A 10,861-nucleotide genomic window follows, 5' to 3' on the forward strand; every position below is an offset into this window, starting at 1 on the left:
ATGAAGCAGAGACAACAAGATGCACTGGCGTATGTTACCCATTATGGCTCGCCGGACTTCTTCATAACATTCACCATGAACCCTGCATGGCAAGATCTTTCGGAAGCCATACGACAAACAGAAGCTACCCCAAAAAGTGGAGCGGACAGACCCGACTTAGTGAGCCGTATATTCAAACAAAAAGTTGATAGTTTAATGGAAGATCTAACAGTCAAGAACGTTTTTGGAAAGGTGAAGGCATATCTCTATAGTATAGAGTGGCAAAAAAGAGGCCTCCCTCACGTCCACATTCTATTATGGATGAGATACACAGTCACTGCGGAGTTGGTGGATAAACTCATATCAGCTGAAATACCCGACAAGGACAAGGAACCCAAATTATTCAAGATAGTGACTAAATGTATGATACATGGTCCTTGCAGGGGATTCGACGAATCTCAACTGTGTTGTCAACAATCTTCTGCTGTAGCAGGGAAGAACTGTTGTGGAAAAGGTTTCCCAAAGCCCTGTAGGGACACATTATTGTTTGGCAATAATGGTTATCCCATATACAAGAGAAGGGCCATTGGAAGTGGAGGTAACAGTTTCGATAAGAAAGTGAAAGGGAAAATGATTAAAGTGGACAATTCGTGGGTAGTACCCTATAACCCATATCTATGCCTTCGATATAACGCTCACATAAACGTAGAGTGTTCCAACTCCATCAAGGCTATTGCATACGTAACAAAGTATGTCAATAAGGGTTGTGACAGGATATTGTTCTCAAAGACCGACAAGGACAGTGAAATTGTCAACGAAGTGAAAAATTATCAAGACGCTAGATACGTCAACTCAAATGAAGCGACGTGGAAAATCTTTAAATTCCCTATTCACAAGAGTTTTCCTTCTGTGACAACACTAGATCTACATCTAGAAGGCGAGAACGAAATATTCTTCAGAGAGAATGAGCATACGTCGATCTTGCGCGATAAAATTGAGAAGGATACGCAACTTACAGCATACTTCAAGCTATGTAAGGAAAACAACTTCGCGGCGAGCCTACAGTATCATGAACTACCAAACCACTTCGTTTACAATAAAACGAAGGCTCAGTGGACTGAAAGAAAAACAAGAACAGCTGCTCTTGGAAGAATAAGAGCAGTTACTAACAAGACAGTTGAGCTGTTCTATCTTCGTATGCTTCTGACACATAAAAGGGGACCCACATCTTACGAGAGCCTAAGAACGGTGGAAGGTGACGCGTACGAAACCTATAGAGAAGCAGTGAAGGCAATGGGTCTACTGAACGACGAGGATACCTGGCTGAAGACCATAATGGAGATCATATAATAGAGATCAACTCAGAAGTACATACGCCAGCATGTTAGTATTTTCGGATTTGGAAGATCAAAGAAGTATATGGGAGGAAACCAAGGACCTGTTTGCCAGCGATTACCTTTACATGAGAGGTTTAACAGAGTACAATGATGAAATATACAAAGATGCCCTGGACGACATACAAGAAAAAGTATACAACTGCGGAGGCGGCAAGATTGAGGAATACGGATTACCCCCCTCAAGACATGGGCAGAAAGTGACAAACATAATTAGAAGAGAAAAGTCATACAACAAGGCAAGATTACGAGAGGAAGTGGCCGAAAAACTGTTGGTCATGAACGAGCAACAAAGACATTGCTATGATGTCATAATGGATAGAGTAGAAAATGGACACAAATATCCCAACAATGGCTTTTTCGTAAACGCCCCGGGAGGAACTGGGAAATCATTCCTTCTTAACGTTCTTCTAGACACAGCGAGATCAACAGAGAAGATTGCGTTGGCTGTTGCCTCATCTGGGATTGCTGCAACCGTACTTCATGGAGGAAGAAAGCCCACAACATGTTTAAGATACCAATAATGGAGCATAATGATGTACGGTCCTGCAACGCCAAGAGAAATAGTGAAATGGCCAGGTTATTGGAGATGACATCCTTAATCGTTTGGGATGAAGCTGTAATGGCAAACAAGAACACCATTACGGCACTAGACATCACTATGAGAGATATATTAGGCGTAGACTGCTTTATGGGAGGTGTCGTCTTTGTCTGCGCAGGAGACTTTCGTCAGATATTACCAGTTGTTCGTGGTGGAGGTAAAAGTGATGAATTAGAAAGTTGTATAAAGTCGAGTTACTTTTGGAACACGCTAACTCACCTTGAACTTAGTCATAACGTGAGACTCAAGAGTGGCGATGACCTTAACAGACAATTTGCCAAAGAACTTTTGGAATTAGGCACAACACCGTGTGAGGAATATACATTTCCTCCAAACTTTGGAGTGGTTGTTGATAACAGAGAAAAGTTAGTTGAGATGGTATACGATGACTTTGAAGATAATTATCTCAACGTCTCTTATTTTGAAAAGAGAGCCATAATTTCCCCAACCAACGATGATGTTGACTGCATAAACGATATGGTATTCAAGAAACTCAATACAGAAGAGAAAGTTTATAGAAGTGAAGATACTTCAATAGACAATGAGATGGATATACAAACATCTGTATATAACTCAATCAATAGCCCTTCTGTTCCTCTTCATGAATTAAAACTAAAAATAGGGGCTGTTGTAATGGTTATGAGGAATATTTGCCCCCCTAAATTATGTAACGGCACAAGGATCATTGTGACAAACCTTCAAAGGAACATCATTGTTGGTAACATCCTTACAGGAGCATATAAGGGAGAACAAGTAATGTTACCAAGGGTGACTTTGGAAACGACAGACACTTCTGTTATCTTCAGGAGGAAACAATTCCCTATAAGGTTGTGCTATGCTATGACTATCAATAAATCACAGGGACAGACGTTTGATAGATGTGGTTTGCTGTTGGATAGCGCTCAGTGCTTTGCTCACGGACAATTATATGTTGCCTGTTCTAGGGTCACTAGCCACGATTCTCTGATCATATACACGGGTTATCGTAAGCGGGGTGATGAGTATGAACGGAAACCTGCACGTAACTGTGTCTATAAAGAACTTTTTCACGGTAATAAAGGGAATAAAGACACGGCAATACACATGGAAAAACAAGGAATTGCGAAGTCTCCTACAATATCTAAATGTTTATGTTCCTCTGAGTTGCCCGTAGGGGAAGAAGAACCTGATCAATCTGTTGTTGTTATACCACGCATCGACGAAGAGGAAGCCATAAAGATGACAATGCCACGAATTCTACGGAGACGTCTATTCTGAAGGAGCACCAATGGAGGTATTGGAGATGATGTTCGAAAAATTGGAGAAGAGGGAGAAGGAATTAAAACAAGAGACTGAGAAGAGGGAGAAGGAATTAAAACAAGAGACTGAGAAGAGGGAGAAGGAATACAAAGAAGAGACTGAGAAGAGGGAGAAGGAATACAAAGAAGAAATCCAGAGGCTGAAGCAACTACAAGAAAAGCAAATGCAGCTGTTATACAAGATTTTATCAAGTAGTAGCGACGAAGAAGATTCTGCAACTATATCTTCAAAGAAAAGGAAACTGTAAAAATATACATAACTAATAATGTAAAATAAAAGTTGTATATAAAGATTATATGTTTTATTATCAATCTTGACATTAAATCAGGGCGGAGCCCTGGGCGCGAAGCGCCCGCGCGCGAAGCGCGCTTTGCCCAAGGCCAAGCACCCCTGGCGCAGCCAGGGCCGGCGAAGCCGGGTGCTTGTAGTAGAAAAAATAGAAAAAAAAAAACAATAGTAGAAAAAATAGAAAAAAACAATGGAAAAAACAATAGAAAAAATAGAATAAAAAAATAGAATAAACAATAGTAGAAAAAACATTAGTAGAAATAATAACAATAGAAAAAACAAGAAAAAACAATAGAAAAAATAATAGTAGAAAAATCATTAGTTGAAAAACAAAAGTAGAAAAAATAAATAGAAAAGCACACTTTTACACACACATGTACAGACAAACACACGTAAAACACATGCACAGGTACACACGTACACGGACACGTAAAAACACACGTCCAAACAGACATGTACACATACACATGTGCATACACATATACACACACACATGTCCAAAAACATATGTACACATACACACACATACACATATACATATACACATACGCGCCACATTGAAGTTAGGTAATCTGAGAGGGAGGGGAGGATATAGGGATGACTAATTTGTGTGGGCCAGTGGTTCTCAACCTGGGGCCCCCAAAGGAACCACGGGGCCCCCCAGAGGAGCCACGGGAGCTCCCTGAGGTGCTGCAGGGCTTCCATAGGATCGGCGGGGCGCCCCCAGGAGGATCGGCGGGGCGCCCCCAGGAGGATCGGCGGGGCGCCCCCAGGAGGATCGACGGGGCGCCCCCAGAAGGAACGGCGGGGCGCCCCCAGGAGGATCGGCGGGGCGCCCCCAGGAGGAGGGGCGGGGCGCCCTCAGGAAGATCGGCGGGGCGCCCCCAGGAGGATCGGCGGGGCGCCCCCAGGAGGAACGGCGGGGCGCCCCCACCAGGAGGAGCGGCGGGGCGCCCCCAGGAGGATGAGCGGCGGGGCGCCCCCACCAGGAGGAGCGGCGGGGCGCCCCCAGCAGGAGGAGCGGCGGGGCGCCCCCAATAGTTAAATACAATAGTTAAAACAAAACAATAGTTAAAAACAATGCTTAAAACAAAAGTTAAAAAAAATGCTTAAAACAAAAGTTAAAAACAATGCTTAAAACAAAAGTTAAAAGCAATGCTTAAAACAAGTTAAAAACAATGCTTAAAACAAAAGTTAAAAACAATGCTTAAAACAAAAGTTAAAAACAATGCTTAAAACAAAAGTTAAAACAATGCTTAAAACAAAAGTTAAAAAAACAATGCTTAAAACAAGTTAAAAACAAGTTAAGAAAAATATATATATAAAACAATATAAAAAAGTAAAAAAAAGTATTTAAAAAAGTACAAAAAACAAGTTAAAAAACAAAAAACAAACAAGTTAAAAAAACAAGTTAAAACAAGTTGAAAAATTAAAACAAAACTTAAAAACAAAAATTAAAAAACAAAACTTAAAACAAAACTTAAAAACACAAAACTTAAAACACAAAACTTAAAAAAACAAGTTAAAAAACAATACTTAAAAATAAAAACAATACTTAAAAGTAAAAACAATACTTAAAAGTAAAAACAATACTTAGAAGTAAAAACAATACTTAGAAGTAAAAACAATACTTAAACAAATCAATACTTAAAACAAATCAACTTAAAACAAAATACTTAAAACAAAACAATACTTAAACAATTAAAAGCTACAAAATAGTTTAAAATAGTTAAAAGTATAGTTTTAAAAAATCGTTAAAAATAGTTTAAAAATAGCTAAAAAATAGTTTAAAATTAGTAAAAAAAAATAGTTAAAAAGTTAAAAAATAGTTTAGGTTAAAAAATAGTTTAATTTTTTTCTTCATTTTTTGCAAACAATAGTTTTGCAAACAATAGTTGAAAAACATTAGTCGAAAAAAGTCGAAAAAAGTCGCAACAACAATAGTCGCAACAACAATAGTCGAAACAACAATAGTCGAAACAACAATAGTCGAAACAACAATAGTCGAAACAACAATAGTCGAAACAACAATAGTCGAAACTACAATAGTCGAAACTACAATAGTCGAAACAACAATAGTCGAAACAACAATAGTAAAAACAACAATAGTTGAAACAACAATAGTCGAAACAACAATAGTCGAAACAATAGTTGAAACAACAATAGTCGAAACAACAATAGTCGAAACAACAATAGTAGAAACAAAAGAAAAAACAATAGAAAAACAGTAGCAAAAATAGTAGCAAAAACAATAGCAAAACCAATAGAAAAACAATAGAAAAAACAATAGTCGAAACAACAATACTCGCAACAAAAATAGTCGAAACAACAATAGTCGAAACAACAACAGTAGAAACAACAATAGTAGAAGCAACAATAGTAGAAACAACAATAGTAGAAACAACAATAGTAGAAACAACAATAGTAGAAACAACAATAGTAGAAACAACAATAGTAGAAAAAACAATAGTAGAAAAAACAATAATTGAAAAAAATAGTAGAAAAAACAATAGTAGAAACAATAGTAGAAAAACAATAGAAAAAACAATAGGAAAATCAATAGTAGAATAAACAATAGTACAAAAAACAATAGTAGAAACAACAATAATTGAAAAAAACAATAATAGAAACAACAATTGAAAAAACAATGGTAGAAAAAACAATAGTAGAAAAAAGAATGGCAGAAAAAACAATAGTACAAAAAAAATAGAAAAAAAAAACTTGAAAAAACGAAAATACAAAAAAAAATAAAAGAAAAAAAAAGATTACAAAAAACAATAGAAAAAATAGAAGAAAAAGAGATAAGACAAAAGAAAAATAAAAAAAAACATTAGAAAAAAACAATAGAAAAACAATAAAAAATAGTAGAAAAAATCAAGTCGAAAAACAATAGTAGAAACAACAATAGTAGAAACAACAATAGTAGAAAAATAGAAAAAATAGTAGAAAAAATAGAAAAACCATAGTAGAAAAAACAATAGTAGAAAAAAAACAATAGAAAAACAATAGTACAAAAAACAAGTCGAATAAACAATAGAAAAAACAATAGTAGAAAAAAAGTAGAAACAATAGTAGAAAAAACAATAAAAGCAATAGAAAAAAATTATAGAAAAAGCAATAGAAAAAAATAGAAAAAAGAAAAAAAAGGTATAAAACAAGTAGAAACAACAACAGTAGAAACAACAACAAAAAACAAATGAAAAACCAAAAGTAGAAGAAACATTAGTAGAAAAAACAATAGAAAATATACAATTGAAAAAAACAATAGAAAAAATAATTGAAAAAACAATAGCAAAAACAATAGTAGAAAAAACAATAGTAGAAAAACAATAGTAAAGAACATAGTAGAAAAAAAATAGAAAAACAATAGAAAAAACAATAGTAAAAATATAGTGGAAAAACAGTGGTAGAAAAAACAATAGTACAAAAAAAACAATAGAAGAAAAAACAAAAGTAGAAAACAAATAGTACAAAACAATAGTACAAAAACAAACAAATAGTACAAAACAAAACAAAAGTACAAAAAAAAATAGAAGAAAAAGCAAAAGTAGAAAATATTGTAGGAAAAAAAAATAGTAGAAAAATTGTAGAAACAACAATAGTAGAAACAACAATAGTAGAAACAACATTAGTAGAAACAATAGTAAAAACAACAATAGTAGAAAAACAATAGTAGAAAAAACAATAGAAAAAACAATAAATAAAAAACAACAGAAAAAACATAAAAAAAATAATACGAGAAAAAACAATAGAACAAATAGAAAAAACAACAGAAAAACAATAGAAAAAATAGAAAAAATAGAAAATAGAAAAAACAACAGTAGAAAAAACAATAGAACAAACAATAGTAGAAAATCAATAGAAAAAACAATAGAAAAAAACAATAGAAAAAAACGATAGAAAAACAATGGAAAAAACAATAAAAAATAGTAGAAATAACAATAGTAGAAAAACAATAGTAGAAAAACCAAAAGAAAAAACAATAGCAGACAAAACAATACAAGACAAAAAAATAGAATAAAAATAGAAAAAACAATAGTATAAACATTAAAAAACGGAAGAAACAGAAAAAACAACAAAAACAAAACAGAAAAAAACAATAGAAAAACAATAGAAAAAACAATAGCAGAAAAAAACAATAGTAGAAAAAACAAGAATTGAAAAAACAATAGAAAAAATAGTAAAGACCTTGTTTGAAAAAAACAATAGTAGAAAAAACATTAATAGATAAAACAATAGAAAACACAATAGTAGAAAAAACAAGTGAAAAAATATATATATACATACAAAAATACAAAAACATTAGAAAAAACAAATCGAAAAAACAATAGTAAAAACAATAGTAAAAATAATAATAGTAGAAACAACAATAGTAGAAACAATAGTAGAAAAATAATAGAAAAACGATAGAAGAAACAATAGTAGAAAAAAACAATAGAAAACAATAGTAAAACAATAGTAGAAAAACAATAGTAGAAAAAACAATAGAAAAAAAACAATAGAAAAAACAATAGTACAAAAAACAATAGTCGAAAAAACAATAGAAAAAACAATAGAAATATTAGTAGAAAAAATAGTAAACAATAGTAGAAAAAACAATAGAAAAACAATAAAACAAAAAACAAAAAATAGAAAAAACAAGTCGAAAAAACAATAGTAGAAACAATAGTAGCAACAATAAAAAAACAATAGAAAAAACAGTAGAAAAAACAATAGTAGAAAAACATTAGTAGAGAGAACAATAGAAAAAACAATAGTAGAAAAAATAGTAGAAAAAATAAAAAACAATAGAAAAAACAATAGTAGAAAAAACAACAGTAGAAAAAATAGTAGAAAAACAAAAATTGAAAAAACAATAGTACAAAAAACAATAGTAGAAAAAACAATACTAGAAAAAACAATAGTAGAACCAACAATAGTAGAACCAACAATAGTAGTACCAACAATAGTAGAACCAACAATAGTAGAACCAACAATAGTAGAACCAACAATAGTAGAACCAACAATAGTAGAAACAATAGTAGAAACTACAATAGTAGAAACAACAATAGTAAAACAACAATAGCACAAAAAACAATAGTACAAAAAACAATTGTACAAAAAACAATAGAAAAAATAGAAAAACAATAGTAGAAAAACATAGAAAATAGAAAAATAAATAAAATAAACAATAGTAGAAAAAACAATAGAAACAAACTAGAAAAAATAATAGAAAAAATAGAAAAAACAATAGAAAAAACAATAGAAAAATCAATAGAAAAATAATAGAAAAAACAATAGAAAAAACAATAGAAAAAACAATAGAAAAAAATAGAAAAAACAATAGTAGAAAAAAAAATTAGTTGGAAAAACAAGTTGAAAAAATAGTAAAAAAAAACAAAACAATAGTAGACAAAAAAAATAGTAGAAAAAACAATAATTGAAAAAACAATAGTAGAAAAACAATAGTAGAAACAACAATACTAGAAAGAACAATAGTAGAAACAACAATAGTAGAAACAGTAGTAGAAACAACAATAGTAGAAACAACAATAGTACAAAAAACAATAGTACAAAACACAATAGTACAAAACACAATAGTACAAAAAACAATAGTACAAAATAACAATAGTACAAAAAACAATAGTACAAAAACAATAGTACAAAAAAAACAATAGTAGTAAAAACAATAGTAGGAAAATATACAATAGAAAATAGGAGAAAAACCAATAGTAGAAAAAATAGAAAAAAAAACAATAGAAAAAAACAATGGAAAAAAAGTACAATAGAAAAACAATAGTACAAAAATCAATAGTCGAAAAAACAATAGAAAAAACAATAGAAACATTGGTAGAAAAAATAGTAAACAATAGTAGAAAAAACAATAGAAAAAACAATAAAACAAAAAACAAAAAATAGAAAAAACAAGTCGAAAAAACAATAGTAGAAACAATAGTAGCAACAATAAAAAACAATAGAAAAAACAGTAGAAAAAACAATAGTAGAAAAACATTAGTAGAGAGAACAATAGAAAAAACAATAGTAGAAAAAATAGTAGAAAAAATAAAAAACAATAGAAAAAACAATAGTAGAAAAAACAACAGTAGAAAAAAATAGTAGAAAAACAATAATTGAAAAAACAATAGTACTAAAAACAATAGTAGAAAAAACAATACTAGAAAAAACAATAGTAGAACCAACAATAGTAGAACCAACAATAGTAGTACCAACAATAGTAGAACCAACAATAGTAGAACCAACAATAGTAGAACCAACAATAGTAGAACCAACAATAGTAGAACCAACAATAGTAGAAACAATAGTAGAAACTACAATAGTAGAAACAACAATAGTAAAACAACAATAGTACAAAAAACAATAGTACAAAAAACAATAGAAAAAATAGAAAAAATAGAAAAACAATAGTAGAAAAAATAGAAAATAGAAAAATAAATAAAATAAACAATAGTAGAAAAAACAATAGAAACAAATTAGAAAAAATAATAGAAAAAATAGAAAAAACAATAGAAAAAACAATAGAAAAAACAATAGAAAAAACAATAGAAAAAACAATAGAAAAAAATAGAAAAACAGTAGTAGAAAAAAAATATTAGTTGAAAAAACAAGTTGAAAAAATAGTAGAAAAAACAATAGTAGACAAAAAAATAGTAGAAAAAACAATAATTGAAAAAACAATAGTAGAAAAACAATAGTAGAAACAACAATACTAGAAACAACAATAGTAGAAACAATAGTAGAAACAACAATAGTAGAAACAACAATAGTACAAAAAACAATAGTACAAAACACAATAGTACAAAAAACAATAGTACAATATAACAATAGTACAAAAAACAATAGTACAAAAAACAATAGTACAAAAAACAATAGTACAAAAAACAATAGTAGAAAAATATATAATAGAAAATAGGAGAAAAACCAATAGTAGAAAAAATAGAAGAAAAAAACAATAGAAAAAAATGGAAAAAACAATAGAAAAATAGAATAAAAAATAGAATAAACAATAGTAGAAAAAACATTAGTAGAAATAATAACAATAGAAAAAAAACAAGAAAAATCAATAGAAAAAACAATAGTAGAAAAATCATTAGTTGAAAAAACAATAGTAGAAAAAATAAATAGAAAAAACACACTTTTACACACACATGTACAGACAAACACACGTAAAACACATGCACAGGTACACACGTACACGGACACGTAAAAACACACATGTCCAAACAGACATGTACACATACACATGTGCATACACATATACACACACACATGTCCAAAAACATATGTACACATACACACACAT

General features: G+C 30.7%; 2 protein-coding genes across 2 annotated transcripts; both read left to right on the forward strand.

Annotated features, from left to right (window-relative positions):
• Positions 1-1,329, forward strand: LOC143022853 (uncharacterized). The gene has a single exon (XM_076181236.1). The coding sequence runs from the start codon at positions 1-3 to the stop codon at positions 1,327-1,329; it is 1,329 nt and encodes a 442-aa protein (XP_076037351.1).
• A 567-nt stretch (positions 1,330-1,896) lies between these two features.
• LOC143022855 (ATP-dependent DNA helicase Pif1-like) lies at positions 1,897-3,231 on the forward strand. The gene has a single exon (XM_076181238.1). It carries the CDS (start codon positions 1,897-1,899, stop codon positions 3,229-3,231), a length of 1,335 nt encoding a protein of 444 aa, XP_076037353.1.
• Positions 3,232-10,861: the final 7,630 nt, after the last annotated feature.

Source organism: Oratosquilla oratoria, unplaced genomic scaffold, assembly GCF_046742065.1.
Source record: "Oratosquilla oratoria isolate Oo_2021 unplaced genomic scaffold, ASM4674206v1 SCAFFOLD206, whole genome shotgun sequence".
Lineage (NCBI taxonomy): Eukaryota > Metazoa > Arthropoda > Malacostraca > Stomatopoda > Squillidae > Oratosquilla > Oratosquilla oratoria.

Bases quoted from the DNA above. Each gene is read 5' to 3' on its own strand.
- LOC143022855 (XM_076181238.1), top strand. From the start codon at position 1,897: ATGGAGCATAATGATGTACGGTCCTGCAACGCCAAGAGAAATAGTGAA.
- LOC143022853 (XM_076181236.1), top strand. From the start codon at position 1: ATGAAGCAGAGACAACAAGATGCACTGGCGTATGTTACCCATTATGGC.